We start from the raw sequence: 23,836 nt of genomic DNA, 5'->3' as shown, positions 1-23,836 counted from the left end.
AACCAACGGAAATAGTTTCTCTCCATCTACCCTATCTTTCCCCTTAATATCTTGAAAAATTTGATCAGATCACCCCGTAACCTTCTAAATTCTAGGGAATACAACCTTATTTTGTGTAATCTCTTGTTGTAACTGAACCCTTGGAGTCCGGGTATTATTCTGGTAAATCTACGCTGCACTCCCTCCAGTAAGATCATGACTGATTTTCTACCTCAACTCCACCTTCCCACTCTATCCCCATATCCTTTAATTCCCTTAATATCCAAAAATCTTTTGATCTCTGTCTCCACAGCTCTCTTGGGTAGAGAATTCCAAAGACACACAACCCTTTGAGTGAAGAAACTTCTCATCTTAATCCTAAATGGCCAATATTGTTCCCTTTTAGCTGTGTGGCCATGCAGCGCTCCATGGAACCCGCGCAGACAGTTTTTCAGTGTAAAAACCTCGCATGCGCGTTATTTTGAATGGCCCACGAAGCCCCTTAAAGGGACCATGCAGGGAACACTGATAGCCACTCCTTATTCTGAGATTGACTCATTTCACTCATTTCATCCCGTTTAATGGATTCTTCTGGCACAGGTCTATCATCAAGAATTCAAGTGTGAAGGCAGGAGATTTTCCGTCCATTAAAATTAATCCTCTGTGGCTAGCTGACCCTTGCACTCTGTGCCATGAGAGTAAGTTCGCCAACCACCGAGCTAATGTTAAGTAGACTGTCATAGACTCATAGATGTTAATGGCACAGAAGGAGACCATTTGGCCCATCGTGTCTGTGCCAGAAATGAGCTATCCAGCCTAATCCCATTTTCCTGCTCTTGGTCCGTAGCCTTGTGGGTTACTGCATTTCTGTTTTATCTCTTTTGCCTTTAACTTTCCAAAGATCTTTCAAAAATTGTGAGTAATACCCTATTGCCCCCCTTCCCCTCCCCCCTGCCCCCCCCCCCCCCCGGTATTCTGGGATTGATAATCATGTGGACTTTGCACCTTTTCTCTTTTCAGCCCCAGTAACTCTTTTAGGGATTCTTTTATTGAATATCTATCACAATGTTATCCTCTATCACACCTCCTCAGGGGCTCCCACTTTCACTTTTCCTCAGTAAAAAGATAGTTATGGACTTATTTTCCTTGATCACTAAACACGTTTAATCTAAAAGTAGCAGCCCTCTGCATAACCGAGCAGGTTAGCATGATAAACACGATTGGCTGAAAACTGCCATCTTGGATTGCGATTCGACAGACTGTTCACACATTAGAAATCTATTGAACTGTAAAGCAAAAACTTCATGGAACAAGTGAAGAAAATGATTCAGAAATTATATAGAAAAATCCAATGAAACCGTTTTAATTGTAGCATGCAATTAATAAGAAAACTATTTAGAAATTATAAAGAAAAATCCAATTAAACCATATTACTGTAACACACAATTAGTAAAATGACCAAAGGTATGGGATGACTGATGGTACCTATACATTAAAAAGGAGCTAACATGCCTTAATGTGACACTTGGTAGATATTACAAAGTAATACGTAACTCCAGTTATAGTCACTAGAACACCTACCACTCATTTTAATGCAGATATTTTGCAAGTTATTTGCCAGCATTGAGTCTCTCTGCTGCTTCTGCCAGTCGCTGCATGAACTCGCATTTCTCCATAAGCTCTCTAATTGAATACAGTTGTACATAATCCAATGACAGCTAAATACTGGTAATTGGTAATCTCAGTGCCTTACACACCTGGACCCGGCCTCCCTCTGATATCATCCAAGGAAACAAAAGTCGGCGGCGGGGGAGGAGGGAGATGTGTAACGGGCGGCTGATCCCATATACCCCGTTTTAAACTATTGCCCAAATTCAAAGAGGCCCCCCCAGTCAGTCTTTAAGTGCTCGAGCAGCTTTCGTCTGACACTCGCTATAGAAGCAGATTAATAGGGTGTTAGTGTTGTACTCCTTGTTAGGGCTGCAGAACTGTACGCACTTCACAAACCTCTTGGGTTTAGAAAATATATCCTTTGGAGAGTGCAGCTGTGATTTTGGTCTTCTACATTTTGTAATTACATTGCAGTAGAGGTTTCCTTATTCAGTTTCAGGACCGGGACAAAAGTTAAATACTAAACGACAGCTTAAATATCGAGTAGATTAGTCAATTTGTTTCCCCCAAAGAAAAGATGACCTGTCAAACTGTATACGACTGTAATATAGGCACATCGATCGACATAAGCAATAGTATAAGGAATGGTTTAGAATGCTTGTTCAGCCTGGTGCCCTGCTCAAGTTGGCTAAATGTAAGTATGTGAAGAAGCTGATTTCATATCCTCCTTGCATTTTAATGAGTGTATAATGACCGAGCATGGAGGATCTCTTTGAAATAACTCAGCTGGTTTTGACACAATAATCTCTTTTTAATAATAGTGAACAGTCCAAAGTGCACCTTGTGCAAATCTCTTGGGTCTCGTTATCTTATGCAAGGTAAAACTTTAAGCTACCATTCTTTAAAAATGTTCTCTTACCTCCAACCATAACTGTTTTCAGCCTGGATCATAGATGTAAATAAGGCACAGTGCCATTTTCCATTTGTTCACCCATTTAGATTAGACATAAAGGGAACATTTGGATGCCACAGAGATTTTAATGAGCAGATGCTTTATTGTATATATTTTTTTAATTTTAATTTTTTCAGTACCTTTTAATGTTGGTCTCGATTCTACTTTGCTTTTTCTCAACCTTGTTTAGACTTTATTTAAATTTAAACTTATAGAATCATACAGGACTTATAGAGTCCTGTCAACCCATCGTGCCGGCTCTTTGAAAGAGATATCCATTTAGTATTTAGTCCCACTCCTTTGCTCTTTCCCCCATAACCCAGAAATCTTTTTTCTTCAAGTATTTATCCAATTTCCTTCGAAAGTTACTATTAAATCTGCTTCCAGGCAGTGAAAGGGTGGTGAAGTTATATTTACATTTTTTTGTATTAAAACATGTAGGGAACATTTGGGGAGAAAAACTAACCAAATATTTTCTGCGAAGTCAATAGAATGCTGACTGTAAATGAAAGGCTAATCCTGACAGGTTATACCCAGAATTATAACTTGTCTTTTCCCTTTAAGGCATTGACTGACTTGCTGTATATCTGCTCCTGTTTCAATTTCCCAGTAATTGCACATTTTTTTCCTCTTTTATTTAAACATAGAGGGGACATATAAAGGATCTCTTGCAATGCAAACTTTCAGTACAAGCTTTGGTATGCTCTTAAGTGACCAATGGAAGCCAAGTCAAGGTAAAATTAATAATGGGGGTTAGTTTTAAGTCACAGCAACAGGCAATGGCCGAGGACAACTGCCCTTCAGGCTTCAGACAGCGTAGACACCTGTAGCCAACCTATCACAGTCAAGATCACCATCACCTTTCTGCCAGTACCTTCTTCCAGGCTAGCATTAGGATCACCCACAATATCAGTCAATCTGCTGCCCAAAGATGTATCAAACAGATGACTGATGTATTGCTCAGCTTTTTCATCTCCTTTCCTAGAAATAGCTACTTCAAAGCTGGTATATTTGCTCAGATCAGGTTTCTTCCGAGTGAGAATCCAACACTTCTCTTAATTTTGAATTATGGCTGCACAAAAATAGGAGGCAACATTCAAATGTAATCTTGTCTGGGTTCTGAGTTAATTTAAGTTATTCCAAATATTGCAAAATATACAAAGACGATTCTTATTTGTATTTAATCGGAAGCAGAAGCTTCAATAAATTAATGCATTTATTTATAGACTGTAAGTTTAACTAATGCAAATAAAGTGCTAACATTTTCGGACATTTAGCAACTTTGACTATAAAATGCAAGTCAGTCTTTCTTTGAGCAGCAGAAAATAAATACAGATAATTTTGGGGTGATGCGTTCAGTCTGTTTCTACTAAGCTTTGTAAAAGATCCAGAATATTGACATTTTGACAAATTAAGTCTTAAAACCACACTGGTTGCAAAAAGTGCTTGGGATTTGTTCCAGAGCATTTAAATGAGATCCTCCATGTTTAGTAAACTGCTTTGCATGTGTTCATTTTTATATTCAATATGCTCATGTTTGAATAGCTCCCTTCTCGTCATAACTATTTATTAGTTCATGTCTCTCTATGGTGTATTGTGTTATTTGCTTGATTTGATTCATTGCAGACCAGTGATCTCTTGCTTTGCGATTGGAAATCATCTTGTCTGTATTCTCTTATAACTCCCACAACTGCATTGCTACAGAATGGCACAGTCAACAGCTGGCAGTCGTCTTTTATAAATATTAAATATTAACGTCTCCCCACTTCCTTGAAAACTATCTCTTTTAATCAGTATGCTGTCATCACCATAAGGTATAGCTGAGCTTAAAAAGCACCCGTGACTGTGAGGTGCAATTATTGTGCGAGGAGACATCTGGAAATTCAATCATCGCCGCCTTTATCAAGAATATTTATCCTGTTATGCCTTTTGGAGTAGTTGACAATCATCAATTAAATTCTTGGTTATTAAAATGTATGTGTTGGTTTTGAATAAGTGTATTCTAATACGTCCTTACTATACAGTATAAATGCACACGAGGCCCATACTTGAGAGAAGGTCACTCTGTGACCAGTCACCTTTATTAGCCAGCACTGAAGTGAAGAAGGTGGGTGGAGCTTCCCTTTTTATACCTGAAAGTCCAGGTTAGGAGTGTCTCCCACAAGTTCACCACCTAGTGGTCAGTGTTTTCACGGTGTACAATTTAGGTCATTTTATACAGTTGAATACATGACATCACCTCCCCTCCAAAGTCTTATTGGGATCACAGGTTAAGTCTCTCTGGTGGTTTACGCTCCCTTGTAGAGCGCCTGAGTTGGGACTCCGGTTGTTGGGTGCTGGCCTGAGTGTCTGCTGTTTGCGATGCCTCAGATCTGTCCGGACTGCCCACAGTGCCTGGGCTCTCCTCCACTTGGTTCCAGTGTTCGGTCACCTGTGGTGGAGTGAACTCTACATCGTGTTCTTCCTCTGCTTCTTCTATGGGGTTGCTGAACCTCCTTTTTGTTTGATCCACGTGTTTGCGGCAGATTTGTCCATTGGTAAGTTTAACTACCAGAATCCTATTCCCCTCTTTGGCAATCACAGTGCCTGCAAGCGATTTGGGCCCTGCAGCATAGTTGAGGACAAAGACAGGGTCATTGACATCAATACATCGCGCCCTCGCATTCCTGTCATGGTAGCCTGCTCTCAACAATTTCTTTCATGGTGGGGTGTATAAGGGATAACGTCCTTTTCATTAGCAGCTCTGCGAGTAGAAACCCTGTGAGCGAGTGTGGTCGGGATCTATTGGCCAACAGGAGGCGTGATAGCGGCTTTGTAGGGAACCCCCTTGGATTCTGAGCATCCCCTGTTTGATTGAGAGCCCAGTCACTGAATTCGACTGGCGAGATGATGCCTTCCCTCAGCAGGCGGTCCAATTCGCGTTCTATCTTTTCCCGCATCACGTACGACACCGCTCTGGCCTTGTGGTGTACTGGCCTGGCGTCCGGGTTTATGTGAATCACTACCTTGGTCCCCATTGCCGGGTTGAAATAATGAGTCAAATTTGTCCAGGACCTGTGAGCATGATAATTCGAACCACAGAAGAAATTGCATTGACATCGCCCCATTTCCAGTTCATGACAGCAAGCCAACTCCTCCCCAGCAGTGCAGGACCGTCTCCCGGGACAATCCAGAGTGGCAACCTGTTCTCCAAATCTTTGTGGGTCATGACTACCGTGGCGCTGCCTAGCACCGGAATGATCTCCTTTGCATATGTCTGTAGCTGTGCGTCAATCGGCAATAATTTTGGCCTCCTGGCCTTGGACACCCACAACTTGTCGAACTATTTGATACTCATCAGGGACTGGCTGGCCCCCGTGTCTAGCTCCATTGATACTGGGATGCCATTGAGGAGCACTTTCATCATTATCGGTGGCGTCCTGGTGTATGAACTATATATGTGCTCCACATGAACTCGCTGAACTTCAGCTTCCAGCGATTTCCCCCAGTGTCCATTTGGCCTCGTAGGGCTTACATCAGGCCCGTCCATCTCGTACATCAATCTGGCTGCAGGCTTCCTGCAGATACGCGCCAAGTGACCGCTGACGTTGCAGTCTCTGCAGGTATATTGCTGATACCTGCAAGCTCTGGCTGTGTGTTTGCCTCCACACCTCCAACATGAGCCGTTGTTGGAAACTAAAGGTCCATTACCAGTTGATCGTCTCTGACTGTCTCTGTAGCTGTCCTTAAGCGCACAATTGACAGGTGTTGATGGCCCCATTACTGGCCGCATTGTCCCTTGCGATGGCATGAATCGCCGTTCAGCTAGCCATTGTCTCTGTTGAATTCCCCCTTTGGGTTCGACTACATTCTCGGGCATGTCCGATTGCCCCTGTCTGCCTGGAGAACTGTGTGCCGCATTAACAATGTTGACTCGCAGTCCATTTGCTGCATTTGAGCCAAGATTTTTGTCAAACATCATTCTGGTCTCTTCCTCCCCTGAGATAAATGTCTGGGCTATCAGAGCCGCCGCTTCCAAGGTCAAGTCTTTGGTCTCAATCAGTTTCCTGAAAACCCCAGCGTGCCCGATGCCCTCAATAAAAAAAAGTCTCGCAGCATCTCCGCTCTGCATGCATCTGGGAACTTAAATAGGCTCACCAGTTGCCGAAGGTCTGCCACGAAATCTGGAACGCTTTGCCCTTCTCGCTGCCGATGCGTGTAAAACCGGTGTCTCGCCATGTGCATGCTGCTCGCCGGTTTAAAGTGTTCCCCGATCAACTTACTGAGCTCTTCAAAAGTCTTATCCGCCAGCTTCTATGGCGCTAAAAGGTCCTTCATCAGGAAGTACGTCCTGGATCCACAAACCGTCAGGAGATGAACTCTGCGTTTGTCGGCTGAATCCTGTCCCAGCGTGGATTAAATCCCAGTTTCTCGTCGCCAATAATACATCCTTACTATACAGTATAAATGCACACGAGGCCCATACCTGAGAGAAGGTCACTCTGTGACCAGTAACCTTTATTAGCCAGCACTGAAGTGAAGGTGGGTGGAGCGTCCCCTTTTATACCTGAAAATCCAGGTTAGGAGTGTCTCCCACAAGTTCACCACCTAGTGGTCAGTATTCTCACGGTGTACAACTTAAGTCAGTTTATACATGGGTTACAATGACAGTTGAATACATGACATATTCTGCACTATTCATCTAATCATAATGCACACTTTACAACCAACTTATCCTATACAAAATACAATTCTCTCCTTGCAGGAATGTGCTGCACAGCCATCTTTAGTTACAAACTAGAAAGAGTATTCTTAACACGTATTTTAGACTTAAAAATTATTAGTTTATACTTAAAAGCTTAATACTTCCCACTTTTAAATATTTTTCTTCATTTTTTAAAATTATATACACAACATTTTCACATGTTGATAAAAAATGTTATGCTTCATAAAGAGCAACAGATATGCTAAACACAAAATAATAATTAAGTATAAACAAGGTTGTTGTCACAGTTTGCTTTGAAAGTCTTAAGTTTTCTGATGCTCTTATTATTTTTATAAAGTTAAATGTTCATTTCCTTTCCCTGTGCGATGCCAGGTTTTGATGCAAGCTCTTTATATCCACCAAGTCGGTCTGAATCGAGTTGTTTAAGCAGTTTGTGCATCTGTGCTGTAAAATTAACTTTGCATTTAATGGCTTCATAGGGAAGTCCAGGTGTCCCAGGCTCCCCCGGAGTTTCCGGCAACAAGGGTCCCCAGGGCGATATTGGACCTTCTGTAAGTAGAACATTACTTTGAGAAAAGACAAAGTTGTTTAACTGTAAATCGACAAAAAGAAAACGGGCAGTGATTTTATTTCTTTTTTCACTGGTGACTAAAGGATTGTTTCTGCACCATTTACTGTAGAAATGTGCCATTATTTTCAGGTCAATGTTTGAATATTGAGCATTGCAAAACATTAGTGATGGTCAGGTATTAGTTTTATGATTGGAGGATCGTAGCAATAGAACCACATATTCTGTTTGATTCAGAATACATAAGCATCGAAATCGAGGAAGACTTACTTCCACTCTAAAAGTGAGTTCTCAGGTGACTGCGCAGTCCATGAATACATAATGCACTATCATTGACACCAAATGTTCAGCACAAGAAAGCGCTTCTGTTTTGTTTCTTGGCATTAGACGTACCTAACTTTCTGTGAGCATTAAAGTAAAGCAGCTTGTTGTTTGGCGGAACCATAACTCGGGCCGTGTCTGATCTGGCTGATATCGGTGTTGGGTAACAGGCTACAGCACTGTTCAGGTTAGAGTTCCCAACTTTGGTTGGACGTTTTCCTGGAGGTGTCATTATATGACCTTCTGCCTCCAACCACCCCGCCCCCCACGTAGTCACACCATTGGTCACCCGACACGTCCATCCTCGTGACACCCCACCTTTCCATGGCCAATAGGAATGCAAACAGCCTCTTCGTTACCTCATCAGATAATTCTTGACTGTCAGTCAAACAGCCTTTTTTCCCCATGACCAATATTTTTATAACTAATAAAACAGAAGTGTTTAATGAAAATAAAACAAACACACAATTTTGTTTTAATGCCACTATTGTTTCCTCCCGGGTGTTGCTCGCAGCAGTGTCCTGAGGATTAATCTTCAATTCCTGGAGACTCCAGGACAATCCTGGGGGATTGGCAACCCAAGCTCAGAGGTTAGAGTGGCTAATAAACTGAGTGACTGCATTATAGGTGGGACTTTCCTTGGAGCAGCTCCTGCTATGACTTTGCTGGAAGTGTAACCTTGCTTTCCTGGCCATAGTTGATGTAAACTTTGAAACTAACAAATGGATACCATTGCTCATTTTTTTCCTGTTCAAAATTGATTTTCTCTTCAGATCTTCCATTGTCTTACTCTATTCTTTAGCTGAGAGGAGAGAGAGAGAACCTGTCACCAGGCTATTGCTGCTTTAGAGCAATCTACCAGAGGCTTCTAAACAACAGTCTCGAGTTACTTGCCGTCTCTTTTTCCCTCCTATAGATATGTGAAGAGAAAAAGATTAGTGAAGACAAACGTAGTTCCCTTACAGTCAGAATCAGGTGAATTTATAATGGGGAACAAAGAAATGGCAGAACAATTGAACAAATACTTTGGTTCTGACTTCACGAAGGAAGACACAAATAACCTTCCGGAAATACTAGGGGACCGAGGGTCTAGCGAGAAGGAGGAACAGAAGGAAATCCTTATTAATCAGGAAATTGTGTTAGGAAAATTAATGGGATTGAAGGCTGATAAATCCCCAGGGCCTGATAGTCTGCATCCCAGAGTACTTAAGTAAGTGGCCCTAGAAATAGTGGATGCATTGGTGATCATTTTGGATCACTCTGGATCAGTTCCTATGGAGTGGAGGGTAGCTAATGTAACCCCACTTTTTAAAAAAGGAGGAAGAGTGAAAATGGGTAATTATAGACCGGTTAGCCTGACATCAGTAGTGGGGAAAATGATGGAATCAATTATTAAAGATGAAAAAGCAGCGCATTTGGAAAGCAGTGACAGGATCGGTCCAAGTCAGCATGGATTTATGAAAGCGAAATCATGCTTGACGAATCTTCTGGAAATTTTTGAGGATGTAACTAGCATAGTGGACAAGGGAGAGCCAGTGGATGTGGTGTATTTGGACTTTCAAAAGGCATTTGACAAGGTCCCACACAAGAGATTGGTGTGCAAAATTAAAGCACATGGGGTAATGTATTGACGTGGATAGAGAACTGGTTGGTAGACAGGAAGCAGAGAGTCGGGATAAACAGATTCTTTTCAGAATGGCAGGCAGTGAGTAGTGGGGTGCCGCAGGGCTCAGTGCTGGGACCCCAGCTATTTACAATATATATTAGTGATTTAGATGAGGTAATTGAGTGTAATATCTCCAAGTTTGCAGATGACACTAAGCTGGGTGGTGGTGTGAGTTGTGAGGAGGATGCTAAGAGGCTGCAGGGTGACTTGGATAGGTTAGGTGAGTGGGCAAATGCATGGCAGATGCAGTATAATGTGGATAAATGTGAGGTTATCCACTTCGGTGGCAAAAACACGAAGGCAGAATACTACCTGAATGACGGCAGATTAGGAAAAGGGGAGGTGCAACGAGACCGGGGTGTCATGGTGCATCAGTCATTGAAGGTTGGCATGCAGGTGCAGCAGGCGGTGAAGAAGGCAAATGGCATGTTGGCCTTCATAGCTAGGGGATTTGAGTATAGGAGCAGGGAGGTCTTACTGCAGTTGTACAGGGCCTTGGTGAGGCCTCACCTGGAATATTGTGTTCAGTTTTGGTCTCCTAATCTGAGGAAGGACATTCTTGCTATTGAGGGAGTGCAGCGAAGGTTCACCAGACTGATTCCCGGGATAGTAGGACTGACATATGAGGAGAGACTGGATCGACTGGGCCTGTATTCACTGGAGTTTAGAAGAATGAGAGGGGATCTCATAGAAACATATACAATTCTGACGGGACTGGACAGGTTAACGTAAGAAGAATGTTCCCGAGGTTGGGGAAGTCCAGAATCAGGGGTCACAGTCTAAGGATAAGCGGTAAGCCAATTAGGACCGAGATGAGGAGAAACTTCTTCACTCAGAGAATTGTGAACCTGTGAAATTCTCTACCACAGAAAGTTGTTGTTGCCAGTTCGTTAGATCTATTCAAGAAGGTGTTAGATATGGCCCTTACGACTAAAGGAATCAAGGGGTATGGAGAGAAAGCAGGAAAGGGGTACTGATCAGCCATTTTCTATGTTTCTATCTTGTGTAGACGTTCCTGGCCCCCAGCCAGTACCTGCTACCAATGGTCTATTTGGGATGTAAACTTTGGTCCTAATGAACAGACTACTAGTATGATTTATACTCTATTCAAAGGGCAATGAATGCGCCTCCAATTTCTGCCCAGTGTGACCACTGTAAAAGCTAAACAAAAACACAGTTCCCCAGTTAATTACGCTTAACAAAATACTTGATGTTTCTGGCATTTTCAGGCTCTCATTAGCCCTAGCCAACTCTTCTCAAATTTATTGTCTCTCCATTAAGTAGACTCTTATTTAGAGCAAACTTTTCAGCCTATTCAGATGAAGTTATCCATTCAATTCAAACACTGAAATGCCTTTTCTCACCACAAAGGCTGCAACTTTACAAAGTTGTAAGCTTCTTGAGGGAAAATCAGCGAAAGAGTCCCCAGCCAGCATAAATTTACTCGAAAGGTTTGCCTTTCTTTTATGTTGGCCTTTACTGGGACAGATTAGGAAAATCCACACAGACTCGCGTTTGAATGGGAATTTTAAACAATTCAGGCCATTGTTTTGGAAATGAAGAGATTTACTGATTGAAACCATTGGAATTGTGTTTCAGAAAGCCCAATGATTAACTGTACTTACTGTTCTTCGCTAAAGTCGTGGTCCTCGCAATGAATAGCAATGATTTGCAGCTTCCACTTTAAAGAATACCGGTACACCTATGCATCAAGTAACAAAAGAATACAGCTTCATCCTGACACCAAGTCATCAGAATATATGGGTTCAGTAAACTCACTCTAACCTCTTGGCGGAGGGGGTAGGTGTGAGTCCAATAATTATGTGCTCCTAATTTTCTTGGATGAACTCTTCAGAAAATGGTTGATTATCCTACGTTGATCAGGCAACATTGCATTATCTCTTTGTTGGTGCATTGCTTCCGGTCATTCAAACTCCTGTTTAGCATCTGTGAGCTTGGACATCGATGCTGATGTATATGTAGATTTTCTAAGGCATTTTGCTTGCAGTCTGACCAGGATAACCTGCGGTGAATACAAGCCAAAGAATGCTGTTGGTCTCCAAGTAAATGTAGAGATGTTCAAAATGTGCGGATAGGTCCGACTATAAAAAAGCATACGAGTGACAATAGAATCATCACAGATTTTAAGTAGATGATGTTCATGTTGTATATATTTAACTTTAATCCTTGGAGCATCAACAATTAAGTATTCTGCCAAAGGAAGTGTAGACTGGTTTGGAATCTTTGCAAAGTCATCTGCTTTATATGCCATTGTTATTATCTTCCTTTTCAGCACATTTACAGATCTGCACGATTTTCATCATAGTTCCTGCAATGCAGTAGGCGGGTTATTAATAACTGAATACCATTGTCAAAAAATACCATTAGCAGCAGTGAAGGAAACAAACGATTTAAGTAACTGATGTGATTTACTTCACATTCATTCAAAAAAGCAATGTATGTTAAGAGAGGACATAACATTTAATGGATTTAAGGTGGAAAGTAGATAAGTACATGAGGGATAAAGAATTGGAAGGTTAGGCTCATATGGAGCTTAATCGCCAGCATGGACCAGTTAGGACAAATGGCCTGTTTCTGTGCTATAAATTCTATGTAATCATATGTAACAGTTGTCTCTGAATTATGTATATTTCTATATCAACCAACAGCTACTGTTAATTCTATTACAGGGTCCTTCTGGTCAGAAGGGAGACAGGGGTCCAAGGGTAAGTTCTTGAAGGCTGGTTTTAAATAATAAGTTATTCTAAAATGAATGAATGGTATATACTCTATGTTGGTAGAAGCACCTGTTTTAATGCTTTATTTCCATTCCCTGATGAGTTGTAGAATGTAGTATTTAATTAGCAGTAAGTAAATATTGATAAGCCCCCTTGGCAACAAAATCAGAAGTATGAAAATTGACATGTGAGAAAGATTTACAATGTTAGCATCATTTGCATTGCTAAAGGTGACTATCGTAATTTTGAAGAAACATTTTTATCAGAAATGGCCAAAGTTACAGTCTATATTGTACCATTTGGAGAATTTTATCCAAGTTGGCTTTTGCACAATAACCTTGACGAACAATGGTGGTCGGCTTGTGAAAATCCTGCAGCCCAACTGACCTGAGTGGCCAAGGTTTGCCAATAGAATTGATTGCTTCATAGTCTAGGAACCTATATTAGATTTAAACAAGTACCACATAGACCCTTTAAAATTACTATTTTTTATTTATGAAATAATTCTTACATCAGTTTTATTTACAAAGTTTAAGATATTTGCTTTATGCGTGGGGCTAGACGTAATGTCAGTGATATGATCATATGAATGCTTAACGTTACAAAAGAGAAAGCAGACTTTTTTTTTCCAATTTGTACTACTCTTCTCCCCCACTCTTCTGCTGAATTGTGGATAGAGGGTCATAAAAAATACCACTGATTTTCTGGCCAAAATTATTTCCGATCTGATGCATTGCTACGCACTGTCAGGCTGACTGGATTAGAGAGCAAAATCTTGACTGTATACTTGAAAGATTGCGAGGGAGCCAAAATTGTAAACTAAACGCTGCGAATTAATCTTCTTACAAGACTTTGCAGCTCATGTTCATAGAGCAGCGTTCCTTTGTTACCATCAAGTTTGATCTCCTGGCCAGACGGAGGATAATAATGGGGCCTCTCTCCAATGTGATTATTAAAATATTTTCTCTCACTAAACATTCAAGGTGATCGTGTTTTAATAAAACGACAGGTTGAGGCAGCTGCTTTTTTGTGCTGTGGTCATTTCTAGAGATTTTCATCTTTAGAAGTTTTTTTTGTGAGGAAAGATATAGGAAAAAATAGACTAAATAGTGAAAAAAACAGTAAATCTAAAGTTTAAAAAATAGCATAGAGGAGGAATGGTGGAAAATAGAATGGGAATGAAAGGAACCGTTAACAATTCTTGTGGTTGACATGTGTAGCAACGGTGTTAATACATTTGTGAATATTTTCTTTGAAATGTTCAAGATGGTGATTGATCGATTTTTGTTGGGCAACGGTATTAAGGGTAATGGAACTAAGGAGGATAAATGGAGTTAAGAATCAGATTAGCCATGATCTAATTGAATGGCAGAACAGGCTCGAGGGGCTGAATGGTCCATTCCTGTTCCTATATTTAGTGAAATTATAAAGAAAGGCATGAAAATCAAAAGCTGTTTCAGCATATTCTTACTATAACTTAAATCGGAGGATAGGGCTTAGATTTGCCAGGTACTCGCTTTATATCCGGGATGGCCTATTAGAATCAGAGCCTCTGCATGCCCCGAAATAGCCGTCATCGTGAGGTGATGAGGTCAAGGGTCAAAAACTACCTCACGTCAGGAAGTACTGCCTCCACAGGGCTTCAATGGGACCCGGCTTACAGTCAGTGGAGGGGCAGAATTGGCTGGGATAATGAGCTAGATCCCTTGAAGGAAAGAAAGAGAAAAATTTAAAACAAAAATAAAGGTTGCCTTTCCAAGGTGGTCCGCATGGAACAGCAGCAATAGATCCCTCCTTGGAAGAGAATGGGGGAAGAGGGAGGAGAGGGAGTTTGGCCACCTCTGCCAGATGTTCTGGTGTGGTATGCGCACTAGATACACCTCTCGAGGTGCAGGGATCCATCACAGACAGGCAAATAAGAGCACCTCCTATTGATTCTGGGTTATCAGCGAAGGTTTCCAGCGGTCAAATCTCGGCCACTTACGTTAAGATGCACCGCAGGGTGGATTGTCAGGATCATAAGAGTTCTAATGCCCGAGTAGATTTAAAATGATCCAGTCTTTTCCCTAATTTTTAATTATAAGCGTATTTCAAGTATTTATTTATTTGAGTTTAGGGTTACTTCAAAATAAGGCTACAACTGACACTGGACTCACTGTATATGTGTGCGTGTGTGTGTGTTACGGTTCATAGGCTGAAATCAGCTAGCCCAGAAAGGCAGAAAGCAATCAAAGGGTTAAAAGGGCAGTACCCCCTGTATAATATTTTAGCCTTAGTATGTGGTGCTTTTTCTTCAAATGTGCATTACGCATGTGACTTGTTTGAGGTGGCCATGAATAAAGCCACAAGAGATGCATCATTGGTGTAAGTGAACTGGTCTTGGGGATTTCTACCCATTTGCATACATGGGCAGAAATCCCACATGAAAGTGAACGCACAGGCAATAGCTCTGACTGAAACACTGTTCAATTGCAATAATACAAGAATCAAAGTTATGGCATCCATATTATATCAACAACAACTCCTGCATTTATATAGGGCCTTTAATGTAGTAAAACATTCCAAGGCACTTCATAGGAGCATTATCAAACAAAATTTGACACCGAGCCACATGAGGAGATATTAGGACAGGTGACCAAAAGCTTGGTTAAAGAGGTAAGTTTTAAGGAGCATCTTAAAGGAGGAGAGTTGGAGAGGCGGAGGAGTTTAGGAAGGGAATTCCAGAGCTTAGGGCCCAGACAGCTGAAGGCACGGTCACCAATGGTGGAGCGAAGGAAGTGGGGGATGCGCAAGAGGCCAGAATTGGAGGAGCGCAGAGATCTTGGAGGGTTGTAGAGCTGGAGGTGGTTACAGAGATAGGGAGTCTTGAACTGTTGATGATCTGAAACTATAGGATTTCAACAAGAAATGCTGTTAAAGGATTTGTCAGGAAACTATATCAAACACATGCTCTGTGTGGCTCCTGTAAACAGATTTACAAGAAGGTCGACTGCACTTGGCATTGGCTGATTCCCCTAGCTTTGGGAATTGGAAAAGACACAGATTTATTGAAGTTATAAAGTTGCAATTCAAATGCATTGTTTGTAGGAACTTCACATAATTGCACTTTTTCATTTCACTGCAGGCTTAATTACTTTAAATTGCACCAAATTGTTTTGCATTATAAATAGAAGAGGGCACAGATATTGTGTATGTGAAAGCAATTAAACAGGGTCCGATCACACTGGAAGTCTGTACATGGAGATCAATTCATAGGGAATCGTCTCTTGAGCAGAGAGTTATTAAAACTTAGGAGGCGAAATTGTCCCTTTTTATAGCCCATTAACCTCCACTTTATTTGAGAGGCAGTAAGCCCAATTTAGCGGCGGGGGCGGGACATCCCCGCCGGGCCCTAAAAGTTACGGCCCCGGAAGGTTACTGCCCTCAATCGGGACACGGGCAATTTCGCTCCCTTAGTGTTCTAATAGATTATAACAAGGTTCCCAAAGCTCCAAAATGAACTTGCACGGGTAGAGTTTCCGCTTTTGGCACAATTGGCGATTTCCGGAGCAAATTCCACCTGTTTTGAAAACTCATTTGCATATTGCTAAACGCAAAATCTGCCATGAACCAGCGCAATCGGACTGCGTTTCAAAACATAATTTCTTTAATATAGTTTTCCGTGATATGTTTAAGAGTGGTAACTTGGTGCAGTTTGGTTAATATAACCGAAACTGGGTTTATCACAAAAAGTAATCATTTTAAATTACAGTGTCATTCCACCACATGTGAGTAATCCGATTTTAAATTACTGAAAATGACTTTTTTTTTAAAATACAACTATTTTCTAGTTATATTGGGGTACACTAGTCAGTTCCTTAGTAAATTAAAAGCAAACATTCAAAACCTTTCAAAATGTACCTATTAGTGTCCTTGCGCCCAAAAGATCCAGCTTAATTTTCACAGCCTCCTCAAAGGCCGGCAAACGAGCACAATTAGTGGAAACTTGCCATGGTAATTAATTCACTCTGGGGCATGGCCAGATTTGTAGGTGGGGCCGGCTTCTAGCGCGATGTTTTTAAACTAGCACAAAAGAGCGCGGTAACTCGAGTTGCGATTTGCGTTTAAAAGTCCGCGATATTTTGCGTGGTTATGCCAATATCAGGGGAATTGGGTAAAAAGAAAACAGCGCAATCAAGCGGAAACTCCAGGCTGCAATCATTTGTTTTAATTTGAACTCTGCATTGTGCTCAACACTGCTGCTAAATATTTTTTTTTAAATATAATTTAAACCATATTTTATTGTTGATATTGTTTCCTTTCCCCAGGGTGATACCCAATCCCAAAGTACGGTTCGTGTGATTGCTCAACAAGTCTGCGAGCAACTAATCCAGAGTGAGTAATTGCTAACAGACTTTCTGTTATTGAATGGGAATTCCAAGGCTTATAGTGGAAGAGGTGCTATTTCTGATTTTTATCATGGATGAAAAAGCATTTTCTGTGCATATTTCTTTCAAACCATTCTAAAAGGTGATTAAGTAAGTTGGATGAGGCAGCGGTGCTTCAGATAGCTGTACCGGAGTAGTAGAATGCTTTTTTACCCCACAACAACTTGCATTGATATAGTGCCTTTAACGTAGTCATGTGACTTCCTTAGACAATGGGTTATCAGATTGGCTGAGCTGGCTAGGGCAGGTGCTGAATATAGGATTGGCAATCCTCCAGGATTGTCCTGGAGTCTCCAGGAATTGATTTTTAATCTCTAGGACACTGCTGGTAGCAAAATCCGGGAAATAAAATCATAGGGACATTAAAAAAATGTGTGTTTTTTTCATTTTCTTTGAACACTTCTGTTTATTAGTTGTAAAAATATTGGCGCTGGGGGAAACAAAGGCAGTTTGACTGATGGTCAAGAATCATCCAATCGGGTAACAAAGTCTGTTCACTTTCCAATTGGCCAAGGGAAGGCGGGTCGCTGTGAAGATGGATGTGTTGGGCGACCAATGGCGGAAGCGCGGTGGTTGGCGGTCATGTGATGAAATCTCCAGGAATAAGTCCAACCAGAGTTGGCAAAACTAGCTGAATGGAGAGCAGGTGCTCACTCACAACAAAAGGGAAGCAATACTTGTATTGATGCGGTGCCTGACCATATCTTTAAAAAAAATCGAAAGCTAATCATACACAATTAATTACTTTGAAGTTCAGTGAATTCAGGTGGTAAGGCCTAGCTCTACCTGATTGCCTCAACCGGATTTTCCCAGCCAGGACTGCAGCTGGTCATTTGCCACATGCAGAGAAGTAGTGCCTGGGTCACTGGAGACTTTCCCTACCCCATCTACCCCACTTACTGCTGTTTCCGGTGGCTGCCATATGGAAACCTGGGGGATGGAACCATTGGCGAGGTAGCAGGGTTTGTGGCGGGGGCTGAAGACGATGGCTTCGGTCTTCCCAATGTTTAACTGGAGGAATTGCGACTCATCTGTCGGACAAGTGATCTGACAACACAGAGGCAGTAGAAGGGTCGAGACAGGTGGCAGAGAGGTAGATCTTGGTGTAGTCAGCGTACAAGTGGAAGCTGATCCCATGTTTTCCGATGACGTATCTGAGGGACAGCATGTAGATGAGGAAGAAGAGGGGACCAAGGATAAATCCATGTGGGGACTCCAGAGGTAATAGTACGGGGACGGGAAGAAAAGCCATTGCTGGTGATGCTCTGGGTATGATCGGACAGTCCACGTTGTCCAAGGCCATGCCGTGGATTTTGATGACCGGGGGGCAGTGCTGTGTGGCGGGGTCAAGTTGGTGGAGGACCTTTGTCTTACGGATGTTTAGTGTAAGGCTCATGCTTTCATTGCCTCAGTGAAAATGTTGACGATGGCTTGGAGTTTGGCCTCTGAATGTGCGCAGACGCAAGCATCGTCCGCATACTGTAGTTCAATGACAGAGAATGGGACGACCTTGGATCTAGCCTGGAGGCGACGAAGGTTGAACAGGTTCCAATTGGTTCTATAGTTTAGTTCCACGCCAGCGGGGAGCTTGTTGAGAGTGAGATGGACCTCAAAGCACTGGAGAAGTGCCACCAGTGCTGCCTCCTCAAGATCCTGCAAATCCACTGGGAGGATAGACGCATCAATGTCAGTGTTCTCCACTCAGACCAGCATCGAAGCACTGACCACACTCGACCAGCTCCGTTGGGCGGGCCACATCGTCCGCATGCCCGACACGAGACTCCCAAAGCAAGCGCTCTATTCGGAACTCCTACACAGCAAGCGAGCCTCAGGTGGGCAGAGAAAACGCTTCAAAGACACCCTCAAAGCCTCCTTGATAAAGTGCAACATACCCACCGGCACCTGGGAATCCCTGGCCCAAGACTGCCCTAATGTGGAGAAAGAGCATCCAGGAGGGCGTTGAGCACCTAGAATCCCGACGCCGAGAGCATGCAGAAATCAAGCGCAGACAGCGGAAGGAGCGTGCGGCAAACCAGACTACCCATCCACCCTTTTCTTCAACCTGTGACAGAGACTGTAATTCCCATATTGGATTGTACAGCCACCTGAGAACTCTCTTTTAGAGTGGAAGCAAGTCTTCCTCGATTTCGAGGGACTGTCTATGGTGATGATGATGATGATCGGACAGGTAAGAGTGGAACCAAATGAGGGCAGTCCTACTGAGCTGAACAGTGAAGCAGGATGGTGTGGTTGACTGTGTCAAAGACTGCAGAGAGGTTAAAGAGCATGAGCAGGGATAGTGCACTGTGGTTAATGTTCCCTTTAAGCTGCACGGTGAAGCTCCCGCCCAGCTGGCTCGCTGGCTTGTAAATGCAATAACCGTGCATGCATGGATTTTTGAATTGGCCGCGCAGCCCTTTAAAGGTCCAAAACAATTGACTGAGGGAACATTGACTGTGGTCACTGTATCGATAAGTGTGAGGTGGTGCCTTTTGGTAGGAGGAGAATGAAAGCCACCTACTGGAAAATAAGAGTCTAAATGGGGTAGAGGAGCAGAGGGATCTGGAGGTACAAATACACAGATCACTAAAAGTAGCGACTCAGGGTAATAAGCCCATAAAAAAAGCAAACCAAACACTGGGGTTGAAAAGCAGAGAGTTTATGTTAAACTTACATAAATGCTTTTAAGGAGCAGCTAGATAAACACATGAGGGAGACAGGAATAGAAGGCTACGCTGATAGGCCGAGATGAAGAGGGCTGGGAGGAGGCTCATGTGGAGCATAAACACCGGCATGGACCAGTTGGGCCTGTTTCTGTGCTGTACATCCTATGTAAAGCTATGTAACAATTGTCTCTGAACTCTATATATTTCTATATCAACCATCTATACGGTCACCGTCACAGAAGATTCAGGTATTATAAAAAATTGATTTCAATATTATTTTTCCACAAATGAGTCAGACTGAAAAAGGGTACCTCGTGGGTATGAAAACCTTCATAAAATTATGTGGTGTTGTCCTTGAAGCTAATGTAACCTCTGTGCGCCTGTTTGTGGCACGAGTCCTCATATTTGGAAGTTATGATTTTTTTAGGCCACTTGTCAAGATACAACTCCATTCTCAACCACATTCCCAGCAACTCAGTTCAAGTACGGGCAGCTCCAGGGCCTCCAGGAGAACCTGGCCGTGAGGGATCTTCAGGTCCACCAGGAGAACAAGGTCCTCAAGGCCGACCAGGATTCCCCGGCAACCCAGGCATGCCCGGCAGGCCAGGAGAAAGAGGTAACAATATGAATGTCACGTCATAGAATAATACTACACAGCAGGTCATTCAGCCCATCGTGTCTGTGCCAGCTCTAGGAAAGAGCTATCCAATTAGTCCCATAGCTTTTTCCCCACAGCCCTGCAAACTTTTCCTTTTCAACTATTTATCCAATTCTCTTTTGAAAGTTACTACTGAATCTGCTTCCACCGCCCTTTCAGGCAGCAAATTCCAGATCACAACAACTCGCTGCGTAATTTTTTTTCCTCATGTCCGTCTGGTTCTTTTGCTAATTATCTTAAATCTGTGTCCTCTGGTTACTGACCTTTCTGCCGCTGGAAACAGTTTCTCCTTATTTATTCTAAAACCCTTCATAATTTTGAATCCCTCTATTAAATCTCCCCTTAACCTTCTCTGTTCTAAGGAGAACAATCCCAGTTTCTCTTGTCTCTCCATATAACTGAAGTCCCCTTTACCTTCTCTGCACTTAGGAGAACGTTTTCCATTGTTTATGTAAAAATGTGACGGGATGTTACGAGCTGTAGATTTTTAAAATATAAATAACAAAGACATTTTTATAAACGAGAAATAAATAGTCTTTAAAAAAAAAAAATCACCTGCTGTTGATTTCACCAGCACATCAACCAAATAGTAATTACACCCAATCTTGAATCAAATTCACAATAACGTCTATCGGCATAGCTGTTACAAAAGAATATAGAACATTCGATAATTACGGCTAAAGTATTAAGTGCGCACATGAAGATAACTTGAATAAATATATTAGGAGTGTTATAATATATCAGGAGTTCAAAATTAAAATGGTCAAATTACGTAGGAACAGGAGTAGACCATTCTGCCCCTCGAGCCTGTTCTGCCATTCAATGATATCATGACTGATCTGTATCTTAACTCCATCTAGCTGCCTTGATTCTGTAACCCTTACTACCCCTACCCAACAAAAATCTATTAATCTCAATTTAGAATTTTTCAATTGACCCCCAGCTCAACAGCTTTTGGGGGAGAGAGTTCCAGATTTCCATGACCCTTTGTGTAAAGAAGTGCTTCCTGACATCATCCTGAATGGGCTAGGTCTAATGTTAAGTTTATGCCTTGTTCTGGACTCCCCCCACCAGAGGAAATAGCTTCTCTGTATCTACCTTATCAACTCCTTCTTAAACGCCTCAGTTAGATCACCCCTTAATCTTCTATACTCAAAAGAAATATAAGCCTAGTCAATGAAACCTGTCCTCATAATTTAGCCCTTTTAGACCTGGTTACATTCTGGTGAATTTGGGCTGCAACTCCTCTAAGGCCAAAATATCATTCTTTTTCTCGCGGCTAGTCAGGAACGTTATTCAAATGTTCATTGTAAATCACTAATTGCCCGTACATGCACAACGGCAACAAATGAGCATGTTGCGATTACAGGATTTGCTGCTGGCACCAACTAAATGGACATTGGCAACTTCAATCAGTGAACAGCAGCCAGTTTGCAACATTAATCACCATCAAATTCTTAGTTCTTTTTTCTTTTACATGAGAATGAGTTGGTTGACTGGTTTGGTTTGACACTTGTAGTCGTTAACAAGAAAGCTGAAAACATTAAATAAAAGCCCAACAACTGATATGAGGCAAAGCTCTACTCACCTTTGCACTTTACCAATTGTGAACATAGGAAGGAGCATAGGAACAGGAGCGGGCCACACATGTCCCCAAGCCAGCTCTGCCATTCAATTGTATCATGGCTGATCTGTATCCCAACTCCATCCACCCACCTTGGCTCCTTATCCCTTAATATTCTTGGCTAAAAAGCCATCAGTCCCAGATTTAAAATGATTAATTGAGCTAGCATCTACTGCTTTTGTGGGAGAGAGTTCCACACGTCTACCACCCTTTGCGTGAATAAATGTTTCTTATCTTCTCTCCTGAATGGCCTGGCTCTGATTTTAAGGTTGTGTCCCCTTGACCTAGACTCAACCACCAGCAGAACAAAGTTTCTATCTATTTACCCTATCAATTCCTTTCAAAATCTTCACAATCTCAATCAAATCACCTTTTAACCTTCTATATGCCAGGGAACACCAGCCTAGATTATGTAATCGCTGCTCTTAACTCAACCCTTGGCACCCTGGTAACATTCCGTTGAACATCAAAGAAAATGTCAACGAATCGACGCTAACAAAAATGCTGTAATTTAGTTGAAATAATTGTGAGTTTGGTACTGCTCTCGAAAGGTGATCAGCAGCCTGTGTTCCGTGTACGGTGGCCTGAGTTTGTTCAAGTTGTTGAATTTTCATAGGTTTGTCGGGTGAGAAAGGAGATCGGGGAACTCCAGGCCTCAGCAAACAGGGACCAAGAGGACCAGCAGGAGCACCAGGTATATCACTGCTTTCATTTTGCATTATTGAACTGTAGGTTTTATGCTTCGCAAGTATATTGCACGTTTTGAGTTTTGGGAGCAATTCTCTACTTTCGCCTCTGAATCAGGAGCTTGTTGGTTCAGAGACTTGAGCAAAAAATCCAGGCTGCCACTCCGAGTGCAGTACTGAGGGAATGCTGCACTGTCGGAGGTGCTTTCTTTCAGATGAGGCATTAAACCAAGCCCCAATCTACCCTCTCCGGTGGATGTAAAAGACCCCATGGAACTATTTTGAAGAAGAGCAGGGGAGTTCTCCCAGTGTCCTGGGTCAATATTTATTCCACAAAAAAACCAATCTGGTCATTATCACATTGCTGTTTGTGGGAGCTTGCTGTGCGCAAATTGGTTGCTGCATTTCCTACATTACAGCACCTGAGGAAGAGTGTTTGAAGATCAGGCCCTCAAAACTGTCACCAAGTTCATGGTCTACAGGGCTGTAGTAATACCCACCCTCCTGTATGGCTCAGAGATGTGGACCATGTACAGCAGACACCTCAGGTTGCTGAAGAAATATCACCAACGATGTCTCTGCAAGATCCTACAAATCCCCTGGGAGGACAGGCGCACCAACATCATTGTCCTCATCCAGGCTAACATCCCTAGTATTGAAGCACTGACCACACTTGATCAACTCCGCTGGGCAGGCCACATAGTTCGCATGCCAGACACGAGACTCCCAAAGCAAGTGCTCTACTCGGAGCTCCTTCACAGCAAACAAGCCAAAGGTGGGCAGTGGAAACACTACAAGGACACCCTCAAAGCCTCCCTGATAAAGTGCGACATCCCCACTGACACCTGGGAGTCCCTGGCCAAAGACCGCCCTAAGTGGAGGAAGTGTATCTGAGAGGACGCTGAGCACCTCGAGTCTCAGGCTGAGAGCATGCAGAAGTCAAGCACGGGCAGCGGAAAGAGCGTGGGCCAAACCAGTTCCACCCACCCTACCCTCAATGACTATCTATCCTACCTGTGACAGAGTCTGTGGCTCTCGTATTGGACTGTTCAGCCACCAAAGAACTCACTTCAGGAGTGGAAGCAAATCTTCCTCGATTCCGAGGGACTGCCTATGATGATGATGGTGATGCATACAAGTGAACTCCAACACCAAGTTCGCAGATTTGTTGATACCACCCCACTGTTGCCAGATGGCCCATGGCATTGACTGAAGGGCTACTTGTACAGGTCCTA

General features: G+C 42.5%; 1 protein-coding gene across 4 annotated transcripts in view; it reads left to right on the top strand.

Moving 5' to 3' along the window:
- col14a1a (collagen, type XIV, alpha 1a) overlaps positions 1-23,836 on the top strand; it is a 285,165-nt gene that overhangs the window by 255,162 nt on the left and 6,167 nt on the right. For all 4 annotated transcript variants that reach the window (XM_070888840.1, XM_070888832.1, XM_070888846.1 and 1 more), the window contains 5 exons: positions 7,727-7,798; positions 12,493-12,528; positions 16,848-16,914; positions 20,061-20,249; positions 22,532-22,609. In XM_070888840.1, coding sequence (XP_070744941.1) covers positions 7,727-7,798; positions 12,493-12,528; positions 16,848-16,914; positions 20,061-20,249; positions 22,532-22,609 — 442 coding nt within the window. The remainder of the gene's footprint in view (positions 1-7,726; positions 7,799-12,492; positions 12,529-16,847; positions 16,915-20,060; positions 20,250-22,531; positions 22,610-23,836) is intronic.

Source organism: Pristiophorus japonicus, chromosome 1, assembly GCF_044704955.1.
Source record: "Pristiophorus japonicus isolate sPriJap1 chromosome 1, sPriJap1.hap1, whole genome shotgun sequence".
Lineage (NCBI taxonomy): Eukaryota > Metazoa > Chordata > Chondrichthyes > Pristiophoridae > Pristiophorus > Pristiophorus japonicus.
Note: the sequence above shows the minus strand (reverse complement) of the source record. Positions and strands in the feature narration are given on the sequence as shown.